Source organism: Garra rufa, chromosome 3 (genome assembly GCF_049309525.1).
Source record: "Garra rufa chromosome 3, GarRuf1.0, whole genome shotgun sequence".
Lineage (NCBI taxonomy): Eukaryota > Metazoa > Chordata > Actinopteri > Cypriniformes > Cyprinidae > Garra > Garra rufa.
This window is the reverse complement of record NC_133363.1, coordinates 13,921,482-13,939,311: the sequence shown is the minus strand read 5'-3', so window position 1 is coordinate 13,939,311 and position 17,830 is coordinate 13,921,482. Positions and strand designations below refer to the sequence as shown.

Sequence of the window (17,830 nt, the reverse complement as noted above, 5' to 3'; positions counted from 1 at the left end):
TTGACTGAGGGAATATGCTGATGTTATCTGCCATATTTTATTATAGCATTTTTTATGTTAAATGTATGAAATCACACTCACCTCAAGTGTGACCTCTTGCTTGGCCATTGCTCTTTCCACTGCTTCATACATCTGTGTGTTCTGGATTCCCAGCCCACAAAATATAGCAAAGGCCTCTAGAAACTGCTCATCATTCCTATTAAAGGCTTTCAGTTTGCCTGAAGCTTCATCCATCTTATTGACCAACTGGCAGACACCTGCATTCAGAAACCAAAATACTTAACAGGGCAACTTTTTTGGTTTCTTCTGTGAAACAAAAAAGGTTTTTTTGTTTTGCTTAGTTTTTTTTTTTTTTTTGGTCATTTTGAACAGACCAAGTCTTTGTTTTTATTTTATTACATGGATAAAGAAGTGATTAGGACATTCTTTATAAATTCACCTCTTATGTTCAATGAAAGAAAGCAAAAATTAATACGGGTTTGGAATAAATGAGGTTGAATAAGGTTGAGATCATTACATGGTTTCAACTTAATTAACCTCTTTTGTATGTCTAGAGGCTGATAAAAAGAGATAAAGTAATCAATTAAAAACAGAAAGTCTTGGATTTATTTTGAACATGAGTGGCTCAGTAAGCGTTAATACAACCCTTCAAACCCTAAAGAAAATGACCGACTAAATTATTCTAATCAATTCAGACTTTCATTATAGGGTTTATATTGAATTGTCCACTTGTATTTGACCAGCACCACAATGAGGATCATTGTTCATCAACTTAATGATGTCAGTTAAAAATGCATGAGAAATGGTGCAGACTGATATGCAAAGCCAATTATAAAATAGAAAATGCACTTTTTTTTAGTTGAAATTCACTATTATCACATACATGCTATTTAAACTATCTCATGCATACTGAATTAAATCTAAGTGGTGTCTTGGGTGCTTGTTAGGGGGTTTTATTCTGGTCCCTAGAAATGATTTGATTTGGATAATAACGTGCAGTAAACCGTAAAACTGTTTGCACTGCAAACCAGTGTGCTCATAATTAAGATAATACATTAAAATAACATGGTAAGACACACAAATTTGCAGTATCAGGCAGCAAAACAAGCTGTTTTGCACAGCTAAAAATAGTTGGACATGGATGATACCAGACGCCAGAGCCATAAAATGTACACTCTTACAGGAAGAAAAAGGTAGATAAGTCTTAAATTTAACCACTATAGTATCACAACTCCCCACAACTAGCCACAAAATTTGAGCTACTATTTATTGGTGTGGGATGACGAGTTAAGTGCCAAAGTTTAGTTGTAAAGCTTTTTTCATATGATATGATGGTTGTCTTAGTAAGCACCACTAAAAAAATATTTTAGCAACAACTTTGACTGATAGCTCAGATTGTGCAAAATGAAATATATAAAACACACATACCTATCACTTTGTCTTTCTTCCCATTCCTTATTGGCGTGCACAGCAGACTTTTGATTTGACAATTTGAGGATTGTAGATTTTCACTCTTTTAAAAAGAAATAAAAGAAAAAAATAAATGCAATGAAGAGATGGTCAGATAAAAAAAAAATCAGTTTAAATTTGGGAAAAGGGGCAGTTCATAGTGCAAAATGGAGGAGGTGAATGCCTGAATGAACAAGGGCACTGTGAAATCCCAGAGCGGGATGACCCAATGGGAATTGACTTTCTTGTTCAGCATTCCCCTGAGTACTTACTGTCCATGGAAATCGCTGATCTTCTGTGACATCTGCAATGTTCAGTGGCTCCATAGTGTTCTTGACATACTGAGCATACATGTAGTTGATCTTGTTTACATCACATTCTCTGTAAAAGACAGGAAAAACGTTTAAGCACTCCTGCTTACTTCACTACACATCATTAAAAAGTATCTCATTTGACTTGCAGCACTGCTAATAAACAATGAAAATGATAAGCAAAGTAGCAAAAGGATTTGGAAATGGAAACCACAGCTGCTTTTCCACCGTCGGGCCGAACATTTCTAAGAAAATGATTTCTAAGGAATGATTCCAGTTATGTTGAGGTGGTTAGGAACCGTTCTCGGCCCAAAATTCTCAGCACGGTTAGCCATGCCAGCAAAATGTAGTGATGTCGCTGCTCAGGATTGGTCACTTGTCTGTTGTCTGATTACTAGTTTTTCTCTGTAGCTGGCCAAGCATGCTATATGAGAGAAATAACAATTATCTGATCATCCTTCATAACATAGTTGCTATTTACAGCTTAAACCGTTTGTAAACACATAAATTACCAAAGCAACTACTGATGCATTTTTATTACATTCTCTATTATCAGCTCCAGAATAGTAAACGTAACTATATCTGTGTCTACTGGCCGGAATTGGCACGGAATGGAACAGTTAGGCAACCAGAACGGTTCGGGTCAACGGTAAAAAAGCGGCTCATGTCAGAGAAATAGTTAATCAAATATAAAAATTATATCTCCATTTATTTATTCTAATGTTTTTCATAACCCATATATACTATAAAAAAGATATGGAAGTTTTAAACCTCTTAAAGGTCCCATATTGTACACCTTTTGGAGGTTTATTTTAGCTGTTGATGTCCTTAAGAATATATATTTGCGGTATAAGTACCAAAAACCATCTCAATATATTTTTACAGCTCCTCTTTTAGGAGCTCTGTCAAGAACAGGTAGATTTTGGTACATCTAATTAATATTCATGAGCCTCTCTTCTGATTGGCCTGTTGTTTTCTGAGTGACGCACAGCCAGGCCAACCACAGTTAACTACGGTCATGTATGCTGTAGCCTGCTGTGGCTTGTGATACTCAACGGGATGTTTCAGAATGGTAATAAATTTTTTTTTTAAGCTACGCTTGCAGTAAGCTTTGTAACTATTGCTTTAGTAAAGCCTCTTTTACACTGTGCGTTGATTCTGGAAAATTGCCCGAAAGTTCTGGGAACAATCCCGAGTTCGGAACCTAGTAACGTTGCTGGGACCAGTCCTGCAACGAGCACTGTGTGAACAAAAGCCAGAACCAATGCCATAAAGGCTGTGTTGTAGTGATGATGCACGTTATCGTGCGACTCTTCACAACGGAAAAAATGTGAAAACTGACTATCGTTTGGCACTTTCAGTTTAGTGCAACGTAGGATTCGCATTACATGTCTTTACGGGATTTTTACGGGTTGTGTATAAAGCATGCACAGATAAAATTACTTTGTGAATGAACTACATCAAACAATTCCGGAACAAATCATGGGACACATTATCCGTGTATTTTCCGGAATCGCTGTGTGAAAGAGGCTAAAGCTGACGTGCCACTATATTAATGTTGTTCAGAAGTCTGTGTAATGATGTAGTTTCCTGACATCCATCGACTGAACAGCGTTTTCTCAACTTGTTTTTTTGTTGTTGTTCAGCAATGGAATGGACGCGATGTTGTCAGGGGTTTGACAAAAGGAGGGTGGGACGGTGGTTGGTGCTCACGGTGGTGACTGAAGGCGCTGACTGAGTAGATCGGACGTCACTTTTTTACGTAAGTCACAGCGGCTCGTGAAAAGGCACAGCTACTTTATGCAGGCTGTGTGCATTTTACTGTGGATTGACTTTTTTGAAACTTATATGGTAGTTACATAGCCCCTAGACCTTAGTTATCATGAAAAAAGCCAGGAAATTTCGGTTTTGACAATATGGGACCTTTAAACTTTCTCCTCATTGTGAGGTCACACTGTGGTAGACATTTGTATCTGACCGCCTCCACAACAACACCTACTTTTTCTTGTGTTCACTGATAAGACTTAAGGTTCCATAAAACCACATTTGTGACAGAAAGAGGGTGGAAAATAATTCACAGCATAAACATGTCACTAGAAACTTCCAGGCAGGCGAGTTGGAGCTATCCTAGAGAACACAATGGTGGAAAGACTGTCTAGATTTATGATTTTTTTACCAATACCCAGGAATAACTAGGTTCTCGGCAAGCATTCCAATCGGACTATTCTCAAAATTACTCAAATACTTAAGCTACATACTTTCATAAGCTTGGCACACTAGTCAACTCATAAAGCAAAATGCTCTTAGATTAAATATTTAAAATACCACAATATCTTATTATTAATACCAAAAGTAAAAGTAAATCTTAAAGAAATATATGAAAATTGGCATGCAAGGATATGGCTAAAGTGGTAAAAAAATAAACACACACACACACACAACAAAAAAAAAAAAAATGCTTAGCTTATCCCAAAGTTAAGTCTATGTTAAGTCTATGTTCTTGTCAACTGGTCTAGTACCCTGTAGTGTTTGTCAGATTAACACAATTCAATCTCACTCAGATGTAGCTATATACTTTTAAGGTTATGGCAATGCACAGATTAATGTGAATTTACATGCACACCTGACACATGGTTTACAGTTTCACAAAACCATTTGAAACAAGTCACTTTAGCCAAAAACCAAAAAGGAAACTACATAGTAGGAACTGGTGAAATCCTATTGTTTGTGATATACAAGTAAACATTCTTCCCACCAATTTGATGATGGTACGTTTTAGACCAATGTTTGTGTTTTTGAGGCATTCATATTATAATGCATTTTACTATAGTTTTTAAGGTCTTTGCATGCTACAAAACTAGTCAACAACTTTTTACAATAACATCTACTCTAAGAATACTACTACTAAAAATTTGTAAATGGAAGGCTCCAGGTTCAATACAACTTAAGATCTATCAACAGCATCTGTAGAATGTCTTTAGTTACCACAAACAACAATACTGAGCCTTTCCTCAAGTTCAAACAATCAAACAAAAATCACAGCAACATAATCAGGTAAATGCAACTTGTATTGAAAGCTGTATTGAATATTTATTTAAATGCACTTTGTCTTTAATCACATTATCATTATTGTTATGATAACCCCACCTATTTGGGAAGTCGATGGATCCTGCAAGCTCCTCATATTCCATGTGAAACACACTGGAGAATGTGTTCTGTAACACAAGCAGAACAGCAATTACTTACGCTGCAGTTTCACTCACAGAGGTAAACTTTGAGGGGGTTTAACAGAGAGGTAAGCCAGTACTTCTGAGGATTTTTAATGCTATTAGTGTCTGGCTGCCTGTGTAAACTCAACATTGAATATCTGCAGTCACATGGTTTAATGTGCCTGTGTTTGTGCATTTCTGGAAGGGTTAGAATTTCCCGCTTATGACAAGTAAATAGTTATGAAGCACAGTTTCAGTACGAACAGCATTCTGCAAGCAGTCAAAACAAAACCGTTCGTAATGGATCTGTGCAATAAACATGGAGAAATACAATAAATTATGAGTTCATTTCCACATTCCAGACCACATATTAACAGACGCTGAATATGGTTTGTCGACAAACTTGTCTTTTCCTTCCAACAGCTGTGAAGACACTAGGAGTACAGTGTTTTGATAAATTAAGGTGTCATTCGAATGTAGTTCAAGAGGTGAAACCTGCCTCAGTTAGGAAGACTAGTTGTTTGTAGACCTCAGTTTTTCACAATGGTTGATCTGTTTCCATATCACTATGTCACTATGACTGTGACCTGGAGAATAAATTCATTAAATTAACAAGCTTTCTTTCTGTTTTATAGCTGGACTGTGGTGCAACTTCCAAATACTATAAAAACTTTGTGTCATGTTGAGGAAAACCAGAGTTGTTCCTATGAACAGAGTATGCATAACTAGGTTTGTAGGTCAACAAATGACCTCTGAATTATCATGCACATCTCAAAAACAGAACTCCTCTGAGAAGAACAAGACTTTCTTATGATACCACCAATTGCAATTCCTATTTGTATTCGTATTAGTGATATTTGTATATAATATACTCTATATACTACAAACAACTAGTCTTCCTAACTGTCATTCAACTCAAACAGAGGACCCTGGCTCAAATTTTTGATTTTGCCACAATTTTTTCTGAAGAAAGATAGACAAGTATAGTGATGAAAGCCAAAATATTAAATGTCATGGATGAATATTTACTGAGTAATCCACTATTTTGTAGAGGGGGTTTAAAATGACAGTTTTAACCTGTGATTCAATCAAATTACAGGGGGGTAAAACGACAGAAAAATGGCAACATCATTTTAATTTTGATTGGTAGGTCTGTTAGTAAAATATGTTGACTTTAGCAATGTTTGTTGCATTACGTGCCAATGGTGACCATTTAAAAATGGGGAAAGCACTTTTTGAGTTTTTTTCTCCAACGTTTGCATGCCTGTAACTCAAGATGTACTAGAGATATAAAAGATATTAATATTAATAAGACTTAACGAACTTTCCTTTTGGTATCTTTTTTTTTTTAATGGTTTATATGGTTTGATTCTAGAGATACTGCAATTGTATCATGGCTCCATGAGTAAATTGCTAAAATGTACACATCTTCAGTGGTCAAAAACCAAATGTGGATCAGTTTGCAAAAATATAAAAACAAATATTTTTAAATTTAATTTTCCTTTGTCAAGACAATTGCATTAAACATACTCTACCTGTCTGGGTGCCAAAAAATATTCTTTTTCCAAAGTTGATGTGCTTGTAACTTCAGAAGTATTAAAGATATCACAGTATGATTTTAGATTCTAGCTGTTAAAAAAGTTTATTTGGAATCTTAATTTTTAAGGCCCTACATCTTTCAGTCCCGGAGAAATAGGGATCTAAATGAAGCTCCATGTCCAGATTGTTGAATATTACCCATTTTTAGTGGTTGAAAACCAAATGTTGGTCACTTTGTATACAGCTAATATGTATTTTATTTAAATAACAATGTCTGAAGAAGAAATAATGTTGAAATCAGAATTGAATTCCCTCTATCAAAACAAAAAATAACGTTACGATGCTGCCTTCTTTCTAAAGTCATTTTACCCCCCTGTAATTTGAGTCTCAGGTAAAAACTGCAATTTTGATTATAATTTAATATTTTGGCTTTCATCACTCCTGATTTTGTATGTCTGTTCTAAGTTGCTTTGCATTTTAATCAGTGAAATAAGTGTGTGAACCCTTCACAAAACATGATTTATCAAAACCCTTGTTGGCAATCACAGAGGTCAGATGTTTCTTGTAGTTGGCCACTAGGTTTGCACACGTCTCAGGAGGGATTTTGTCCCACTCCTCTTTGCAGATCCTCTCCAAGTCATTAAGGTTTCGAGGCTGATGTTTGGCAACTCGAACCTTCAGCTCCCTCCAAAGATTTTCTATGGGATTAAGGTCTAGAGACTGGCTAGGCCACTCCAGGACCTTAATGTGCTTCTTCTTGAGCCACTCCTTTGTTGCCTTGGCCATGTGTTTTGGGTCATACCCATCCACGACCCATTTTCAATGCCCTGGTTAGCTTCAATGCCCTGGCCCTGTCAGTGTCCCTTTGATGTGGTGTAGTTGTCCTGTCCCCTTAGCAGAAAAACACCCCCAAAGCATAATGTTTCCACCTTCATGGTTGACGGTGGGGATGGTGTTTTTGGAGTCACAGGCAGCATTCCTCTTCCTCCAAACATGGCGAGTTGAGTTGATGCCAAAGTGCTCGATTTTGGTCTCATCTGACCACAACACTGTCACCCAGTTCTCCTCTGAATCATTCAGATGTTTGTTGGCAAACTTCAGATGCTGCACGATTTCATTGACGTCCTTCATGGAATAGTGTGTTACCAATTGTTTTCTTAGTGACTATGATCCCAGCTACCTTGAGATCATTGACAAGATCCTCCCGTGTAGTTCTGGGCTGATTCCTCAACGTTCTCGTGATCATTGAAACACCACAAGGTGAGAGCTTGCATGGAGCCCCAGACTGAGGGAGATTGACAGTTTTTTTGTGTTTCTTCTATTTGCAAATAATCACACCAATTGTTGTAACCTTCTCACCAAGCTGCTTGGCGATGGTCTTGTAGCTTATTCTAGCCTTCTGTAGGTCTACTTGGACAGCTCTTTGGTCTTGGCCATGGTGGAGAGTTTGGAATTTGATTAATTGCTTCCGTGGACAGGTATCTTTTATACAGGTAGCAAGCTGAGATTAGGAGCACTCCTTTTAAGAGAGTGCTTCTAATCTCAGCTCGTGACCTGTATAAAAAACGCCTGGGAGTCAGAAATCTTGCTGACTGATAAGGGATCAACTTAATGCAAATTAATTCATAACTTCTTGAACTTCTTTGAAATGCGTTTTGGATTTTTTTGTTGTTGTTATTCTGTCTCTCAATGTTAAAATAAACCTACCATTAAAATTATAGACTGATCATTTCTTTGTCAGTGGGCAAACGTACAAAATCAGCAGGGGATAATTTTTTTTTCCCCTCACTGTACATGTCAAAATTTCTTCAGAACAAATATTAGCAAAATCAAAAAATTGAGCTGGGGAAGCCACATTTTGTTAATTTCACACGGAATGACCCTTATTTGGTTGTACCACATTCATATTAACTGTTATATCTCAACATAATTGAAAATGAAATAACTGAAATGAACTCAGGTATTCATGGTGTTTCAATTCACACATGAATGATATATTTATAAACCAACCAAACAAATGATTTTGTGTTCAAGTGCACCTTCATAGAGTTATTTTGGGTTGTTTGCATACATAAGGAACATTGCGGATTCAGTCAGTACACCTTCCAAAAACACACATGCACTGTGAGGTAGATCACTTCTACGAGAGCTCTACCTGATCGCTCAATAGCGAAGGAAGAATTCATCAGTTTAAAAAAATGAGTTTCTTTTATCCCTTTTGTACCATGACTCATCTACCCTTCGCTGTGCATACACTGAAAGGTTTTCCCAACGTTTCATGTAATTCTTTTCCCTTTGATGTTAATAGGTGCATATTGCTGGAATACATAATGTTTTTCTTATGGTTTTTATTACAGTGTTTGCAAAGCGGCACTATATTCAAATTCCTCTTATATTTTTCTTCTTTTTGTTCAGTTTTTGTTTGTTTGTTTATTTGCCCAGCTCAAGTTAATTTTGAATATAAAATGAACATTAAAACCTCTTACTAATGTACATTGATGGCGTATTCAGAATTAATAATGAAGCAAATTAAAGCCCATTCACACAAAAAACGATAACTATATCAGCATCCACACAACAACATTCTGGTTATTATAAGCACGTTTTGCAGATCTGTTGTCTGCCACTTTAAATGGCCAAGCTCTTTAAAGCAGAATAGATTCTGATATGCTGTAAATGTTGTAATTGTTCATCAGGTGAAAAAAAATGTTGTGAAATGAATTCCTATGACAACATTCTAGTTATTATTTGTGTGTGGACTCCCTTTTTGTATTACTATATCTTTATCGTTATATTGTTGGTGTGAAAGGGCCTTAACAATGACATCACTGTAACATTTGCACACAGATTATTGCAGAGTATTTTGGGTACATGAGGTACATGCCAATTTTTTTGCCATATTTTTTTGGCAGTGGCAAATAAGGAAGCAATTTGAAGTTCTCTGCTAGCGAGTCTCCTATAAAGGAAGCAAGTGTTTCTTAACTCTCTTGCTCAGCTATGGAAATATCCAACACAGCCTCTCTTTTATAATGCCTTAATGCATTAGCACTGGCAAACTATTAACAAAAAGTATAATGTTATTAGGGTAAAATGTAAAAGAGAAGGTTGTTCTTTAGATACTAGTCAGGTCTACAGAGATACACCATTATATTCCAGAATTAATAAAAATAAAAGAGATTTTAATTATGTAATTATGTCATTCTGAATCAAGCGTAAACTCACCTTAAACAAGCTCCCTCTATGAACACCTCAAAGCAGTGGCTCCTATGTTCTCAAACCATCCACACTGATAAAAGCTGCTATAGTTAATTTTCTTTCAGAACATCTAATTTTAACTACAAGTAATTTGTTGCTTTAGGCTAAAAAACATATCATAAAAGGCATGCTGTTTGAAGCCCGAATTTTTTTCCAAGCATTCTTATATCAAGGGATATTTTGGATAGCCAATGTCTTGGTGACGCCAAAGAAATTCAAAACATGCTTAATCTTCACATGTTTTATGATCACACCAATTCTTTGAAAGTTTTAGCATTTTGGAAATAAACGTAGTGCGATATTTTGGTCTTACAGCTGTTTCCCTGTCAGAGATGAAGACAGTGCATTCTTGGGCCTGCATGAAAGACAAGATGGTGGCCACAGTTTTCTTCAGTAAGACCTCCAATGATTGCTGCTCCTCAAAGATCAGACTAGCCAGATCCAACAACACCTACAACATAACCCACAAATTATCACTGCTTATAACCAAGTTACTGTTTAATCACACCTATTCAAAATGAATTCTTACTAAAACGTGGGAAAATACCTGGTTTCGCCTGTTCTCCAGCTGTGATGTCTCATAGAGTTGTGCATTATGTAGCACTATGCCAGAGAAAGCCAGGTATGAAGAAAATTCCTTTTGAGATGAAAATAAACCCATTATTACAGTAAATAACTACAAAATAACTCTAAAATAAAACGTGCAAAAGTTCACCTTCTCATCCTGTTCCGTGAAGGCACTGTTCTCTCCACACCTTTTATTGATTGCTTGCGCTACACCAACAACCTAAGCATTATGTAAGTCTCAGCAGTCAAGTTTTGATAGTAAATGATGCAACGTTGTATAGCAGTTCAGGATTTTTTTTAAATATATATTTAAATTCATCTCTCACCTCATCTCGATGGTTTTTGATGGGCATACACAAGATGCTCTGTGTCTTATAGCCTGTAATTTGGTCCACTTCAGCATTAAAACGTGCATCCTGAAGGAGAAAAAAAAAATCAACCACAATTCCCATTTATACAGCATCTTAATTAATTATGGCTTACATTAATATTACTATTTTAAAAATCAGCTGCCCAAAGAGCCCATTTGTAATAGTTCTTGTACACTTCAGAAATAGATGTTAAATGAACAGCTCATCCAATAAATAAATAAATACATTTCTATCATATGCATTGCATTTGTTTATCCAGCGGTTAGCTTTGTCAGGCCTCTCAAACCGCAGGGTATGGTATGCCTGGTTAGAATGCCTTGGGACCATGTGTCTGTTGTTGTGATACCACCAGCCTATCAGCATTATCCTGACATCATTTATTCTTCATTTCTTGTGGATCAGAAACAACTGTGTCCCTGAGCACAGATGGCTGATTTCCAACAGTGTACATCTGGGGGGTCCTGCAACACCCGATCAACTGCAATTCTGTTTGCCACCGTTAGTGGCACAGAAACGACACTTCAAGTAAACAAATATGTTTTAGGACAGATGATGTTTAGTGACACATTGAGAACCTAGTGTTCTTTTTTTATTTTACTCTTTATTGATTTGTGAAAACCTAATCATGATCTTTTAAATGCTGATTCTGCTGACTGCTAATTATTCCTTGAATCTTCATATGAATCACTCTTTCTCTTTACGTCTTTTCCCTCTCTCTGTAGAACTCAGGAAACACAATTAAACTAAATTACAAAGAGCTAAAAATACCTGCTGTCATTATACAAACTGTTGGTTAGCAACTGAATTGCATAACAACATTTAAATCTAATCAAAGACCTTAAGAGACATAGCCTAAATTGCATTTCTAAGGAAAGACTTTATTATTGCTAGGGTATTATAAGGCAGTAAATTTTATTTTTAGTCTCCTATGCACATGACAAGGTAATACAGAGGAATGACTTAAGAGGAGAATGCCTTAATAAAATCAGTTCCAGAAAGTCTAAGTACTGAGATAAGCAGGTAAATCCAGGTATAACTTTTGTCTATCCACAGTGTCATTAAAAAAAATCAGAGGGTGATGATACCATCTAAAAGAAGAAACACAAATTTGTCTTGTAGTTAACAATCATTAAATTAAATTAAATTAAATTAAATTAAATTAAGAACTAGATCATATAAAGACAACAAATACGTCAAAATACAATCAAGAGTGTGTGTTTATGCCACATACTTATTTTCACTGGATTACTGGCATTTTTTCAACGTGGGCAAATAGATAATCAAACAAGAATTACAATTATTACAAGAAGTGCTCTGCTGTTTTTATTATTTTTGTTTATGTAGCCACCAATAATGTCTATTTTATTCACTTATTCATTTTAATTTAAATGTATTTAAAAAAATGGCTAAATTTTTAATTTCAAATGTGTCCCGAGTTATCAGGGATGAATTATCAACAAATTTTGGCTGTCTCATTTATACACTTAAAAATAAAGATTCTTTATTGGCATTGATGGTTCCATGAAGAACCTCAAACATTCATGAAAACTTTTAAATGCAGAAATGGTTCTTTATAGTGGAAAAAGGTTAATGATCTTCAAAATGGTTCTTTTAAGAACTGTTTACTGAAAGGTTCTTATAGAAACCTAAAATGGTTCTTCTATGGCAACAGCATAAAAACACCCCTTTGGACCCTTTATTTTTAAGAGAGTAGTCTTTAAGGAATAAAACACTGAAATGGCAAAAAGCAGGTGAAATGATGCAAAGCCTCACCTCATATGCATTCTTGATATTTAAAGGCTGTCCAGTGGCTGCCACATATCCCACAATTCCTTTGTTCCATTCTAGACGAATACCACTGTTGGAAGCCTCCTCAAGAGTGGATCCTTCTGCAACATCAAAGAGCCGGCTAACCAGGAACTTCCTGTTTGAACTGTCCTCTCCAACCAAGAACAACGAATAGCGATCCGCGGCTATCAACTCATGAGTGTGTAAGAAGATCTTGTGGCATAGGGCAGTAAGGTCCAAGTGACTTGAAACATCACGTACAAGCTCCAACAGACGAGCACAGCGGTCCCCATTTTCACGAACTCCTGAATTCATAATACCTCCAATCTCATCTGTCCCATTGCCTGAGCTAGGCCGCTGGGAAGGAGGAAGTGGCATCTGTACCCTTTCTGTATCACTTAAAAAAGTAAGGGAACCCTCAGCGTCTTTCACGACAATGGGGCGAAGCGGCCTATCAAACTCAGATGCAGAGATCTTTCGTGTAGGGGTTGATGGAGCTGGACTTGGAGATGGCGCATCAGTCAGACCCAGTGAATGGAGGGCAGATAAAGGTTCTGGCGGGGCTTTTGATCCTTCCCTAGACGGCTGAATGGAGTGGACACGCTCAGCAAACCAAGCGTTGACCATTTCCCTTAAAAAGAAATGTAACCAAAAACATAAACATTAGCTCCGCAGTCTCTTGACCTAAAAAAAACCCTACAAAACTGATTCTAAGCATTAACCCAGTTTGAGAGTGAAAATGCATTTTGTATTTGATTATGCCAAACTAGTCTCAAAGTCAGGTCACTTGGCATTTGTCTTGGTAATGCAACCAGGCAGCTATTTCCTAGGTAGTAGTCATACAAGTTCAGCTTCTAAAATCAGCCTGTAAAATTTTTCTGTAGCTTTCAGGCTGGACAGATTGCTGTGCATGCATGTTATACAGAAAACAAACTCAATAAAAAATGCTCTTTTATTTGAAAGGTGGGACCATTTCTACAGCTGACATACAACTTCCTCTTATACTGTCTTCGCTACTCGGAAAATCTGTTTTAACTCATCTACTGACAGTTGACCTAACAATATAAAACAGCAATGTAGTGAATTTTCACTGTTCACCTCAGTCAGTTTTAGTGTCAGTTTGCTGGACCCATCTACCTATCTCAAAATTTTCATTAAAGGTTAAATGGGCCCTTTTATTTTAGCAACTCAACTGGAAAACAACCCACAATCATAACATTTGCTGATGGATTATTTCCAAAATCTATTAAAACAACACAATGTAGTGGCTTTTAATAAACACTACAATGTAAGCATTAAAATAGTCTATAACAAATGTTTTCAATGCAGTGTTTATTATTCGGGAAGGATATTCAAACTTCACCATAGTCTCCATGGACTTGACCTAAATTGTCCTTGGCTAGAATACTTTAAATAAATAACATTCCCTTTGAAGAGACACCATCCAACCATTTCCTAAAGTTAGCAACTTCCCCATATAAAGTTACCCATGCTAAACAACCTTAACTTATCCCAGCCAATCAAACAGTTAGGATTTGCATGGGTTGTTTTCAGTGGTCCAAAAAAAAAAAAAAAAAACATAAATGAAACCTGTATAAAAATAAACAAACTAATAAATATCAAGGTTTTCTTAACCCCACTGAGTAGAGGTACTTCCTTCTTAGATTTTATTTTCTAAAAATCTTATTTTCATACAAATCAAATCATACAAATTCATATGAAATTGCAGAATTGTAAAATAGTTATGTTTTCCTATGAGATCAGGTTGCCCTTTTACTATTTTCGTAATTTATTATCTATCTATCTAAACACAATAGTTGTCTGGACTTGTAGATGCAGGTGTGTCAATTCATCTGAAATCATAGTTAAGGCAGCTTATTTGTTTAAGCTCTGCATTAAAGTGCACAAAGAATATCAAATCAATATATCAATCACTTTAATATATAAAGGTACACACCTTTGTTTGTTGGTTGGTATTGACTAAACAGTCTAAGCAACGAGTATATATAATCATAGTAGCTGTGTATATCAACTCTATAAAGCTGATGATATCAACGACGGGCATATGTCAAATAAAAACACCCGTACAATATGAAATGATAGGCTACACAAAGCAGATACAATTCCTCTAATAAACGAGTTCAAGTTCCAAAATATGTTTACATCGGAAATCACAGAAACAAACACATGCAGTAAATTCTGACACTTTCCTTTACAAACAAATAAAAAATGTAAAACGACTAAAGTTAGAGTTGAATTGAAGGTAAATATTTGACGATGATGAGAACATGCCACGCTGCGTTGCGCAGCTGCAGCAAGCGAGCATAGGTCCATACAGTCTCATTACAGGACAACATGTCTTTAAACTGAACTGGATTCAGCGCCTTTAAACTTACCGAGAAGCCTTTCGTACAAAGTAAGAATGTGCGAACTCTAGGTTGTCGTCAAGCCAAGCCTCCATCATCCTTTCACTCCCGGGAGGATAGACCTCCATTCTGCCTACACAGATCAGCCGGTGGATATCATCCGCCTGCTCTCTTCTGATGTTCAGTCACAAACACACTTCTTCTACAACCAGCCACCGGCGTCTATGCAGGCTGCACACTCTCTCTCTCTCTCTCTCTCTCTCTCTCTCTCTCTCTCTCTCTCTCACACTCACTCTCTTACTCTCTCAGCGCCGCGCAATCACAATGCATGATTAAACAAAACTCTTTAAGCTTGTTATTTTAATTTTTAGCTTGTAAATTTTAAATTAATGAATAATTTAAAGGGACCTTATTTTGAGTGTTTATGATGAGTAACAATTGTAGCTATTTTGGCAAAATATTAGTAGCCTGTATCACATTAGCCGGTTTTTTTATTCCCATTTGGCACTTCTTTTATGTTACATGTATAATTTATACACTTTTCACTGCCATTTGATATTAGGAAATAAACTACTCACAACCACTTCATCAAGTAAATCAATATCCCAAGGATACCATATGGGTAGTTGGCAAGACATGTCAAATTAGTGACTGTAGCATCCTTCAAGCCACATTTAAAACTACTTTATTAACATTTTACAAATATTACGTAGTTATCATTAACAATTGTTTTACATGCACGTTTTTTTGTAAGCACAGATAATTGAAAGACAGCATGGATTTAAATGATATAAATAATTCAAATAAATAAACTATAAATAAAATATAATCATTATTTTAATGTCAGATGAATGTTCAATATATTACCTAAAATGCACTTTCCAAATAGCCTACATGCAATAGGCTATATACAGTCTAACACAAATTATATTTAAATAAGTGTCAGTTTGTCAATTACCCATATACCATTGAATTTTATTAAAATAAAACTGAGAATCCTTACCAGACATTCGTCCCTTTGAACTTTTTTTTGCCAACCTATTCCCTAATATTGAATAGCCCCGACCCACCCTTAAGCACTACCCCATCTCTGTACACAACGGTGTAGCCTTACCAGCAGATGGTGCCTCCTTCTCTCCTGGGAGAGGGAGATACCACTGAAGGCATATGTGCTCTCTTGGGTACAAACGTGATTCCATTGTATACATGGTGGCCTGACTGAGCTAATGACAGTCTCTAGAGAGACTATATGTCAGTGAGAGTGAACGGTATTGGAAAATGTTTTGGAAAATAAAACATTTTATATTGCACTGTTTTTTTTTTTTTTCTTCTATCAGTTCATTTATCAATGACTGCATTTGGCAGTAACTCTACCAACTTTCCACTATCTTTTCACAGAAATCAAACTTAGGAATCATATCAAGACATGTTGGGATTATGGCAGGATTCCTGTTGCTCCCATCTACGGCACAACATGCAACTTTTACAACCTTTAAGCAGCATTTGTCATGGTGTCCACAACTAGATTTGCATGAACACACAAAGTCAGCTAGCTGCGCAGAAACATTATCCAGATGTGGTCACTCAAGTCACTCTAAGCTAAACTACTCGGTTAGCCTTTCAGTCATAAGTCAAACAACACTCTATTCCACCACATAATTCCCTGCACTACATTAAACAGCTCAGCCGCTATTGTAAACCCTAAAGTCAGTGCCATGGAGGATAACATTGGATGGAGAGAAGTCTTATGCAGTCCTCCAATGGAAACAATTTTGAGTGCTTAGTCTGTCCTAAGTAGCGCTCAAAAAGACAAATATGGCAGTAAAGTCATTCATTAACAGCAGGTTTAATGGAGACAGAGGGAATGGGGTTGAAACCGGGGTCAAAACCTCTTAAAACAATGGTATAGGGCCTACTTCAGAGCCACAAGTGAATATGCCACTGGATGCAAGAAATGAAAGTAACCTGAAAAAGCCCACTAAACACATATTATCCAAAATTTGCCTGCCTTTGCCTGTCTTTGGATGATACCATGAGAATAGAGTTGTTTGCTCCAGATTGTTAAAAAAAAAATTCATGATATCCTGATGCAAGTAATATAAACACAGGATGAAGATGGTAATACATTTTTATGTAATCAAGCTTATTATTGGAAAATTAATTTAATTAGGGTGGAAATTATGGGGGGTCTGATCCCCTAATTAAAGCTTGAGGCCCCATAGGAAGTGAAAACAAAAGGATGGGGAGTTAATATATTTAAATGTGATTGTAATTGTTTTTTTAAAAGGTATCTCAGCGACCACAAAAATTTGATTATGATAGCTTATTCAAGCTGTGAGACAAGGTGCCTATTTTCTCAAGCCCTTTTTGTAAAGATTGCTATCAGACATTGACAAAAATCTATAATAAAATGATATAACCATATTTATGATATGGTTATTATTTATCATTGTATTATAGATTTTATTATATAGATTAAAATATCACAGACATATCATAAAAAGTTCAAATGTTTTGTCTTTAAATTCAAATGTTTTTGTTTTTTTTTAAATAGAAGACCCCCTTGAAAGCTATTTTGAAATTTACCTATCACCTATTTCCCTTCTCCCTAGATTCAATACATACAACCAATGATCCACAAATCTTCACAGTTAAAGGGATAGTTTACCCAAAAATAGAAATGTCAAACATTTTTTTTGTGGAACATAAGACAAATTTAAAATGAAATTTTAAACATTGTTTTGAATTGTTTTTTAGCATGAAACCATGAAGAAGAAAAAAAAACGTATACAGGTTTATGACAATACAAGGGACACACGGTTTTGGGTGAACTATTCCTTTAACATATAAAAACATGCACTGTTTACTGTTCAAAGTTTATATGCCATGGCATGCACATCAAGACCTTAGGTATGCTCTGCAGGCATAGTTACCTCCAGCATGCACAGAATTCCCCTTAATATCATATCTCCTCT

The 17,830-nt window shown here is 36.0% G+C and overlaps 1 protein-coding gene across 3 annotated transcripts in view; it reads right to left on the bottom strand.

Annotated features, from left to right (window-relative positions):
• The window catches only part of pde5ab (phosphodiesterase 5A, cGMP-specific, b), a 54,918-nt gene that overhangs the window by 26,948 nt on the left and 10,140 nt on the right, over positions 1-17,830 (bottom strand). For 2 of the 3 annotated variants that reach the window (XM_073835732.1, XM_073835733.1), the window contains exons 1-10: positions 14,886-15,049; positions 12,475-13,120; positions 10,657-10,746; positions 10,479-10,550; positions 10,311-10,400; positions 10,077-10,214; positions 4,908-4,975; positions 1,722-1,830; positions 1,429-1,513; positions 82-257 (exon numbers count right to left, since the gene is read on the bottom strand). In XM_073835732.1, the coding sequence (XP_073691833.1) occupies positions 82-257; positions 1,429-1,513; positions 1,722-1,830; positions 4,908-4,975; positions 10,077-10,214; positions 10,311-10,400; positions 10,479-10,550; positions 10,657-10,746; positions 12,475-13,120; positions 14,886-14,983 (1,572 nt within the window). In that variant the 5' untranslated portion in view covers positions 14,984-15,049. Of the gene's footprint in view, positions 1-81; positions 258-1,428; positions 1,514-1,721; positions 1,831-4,907; positions 4,976-10,076; positions 10,215-10,310; positions 10,401-10,478; positions 10,551-10,656; positions 10,747-12,474; positions 13,121-14,885; positions 15,050-17,830 lie in introns of those variants that run through there. The other variant, XM_073835734.1, reaches the window with a different exon arrangement.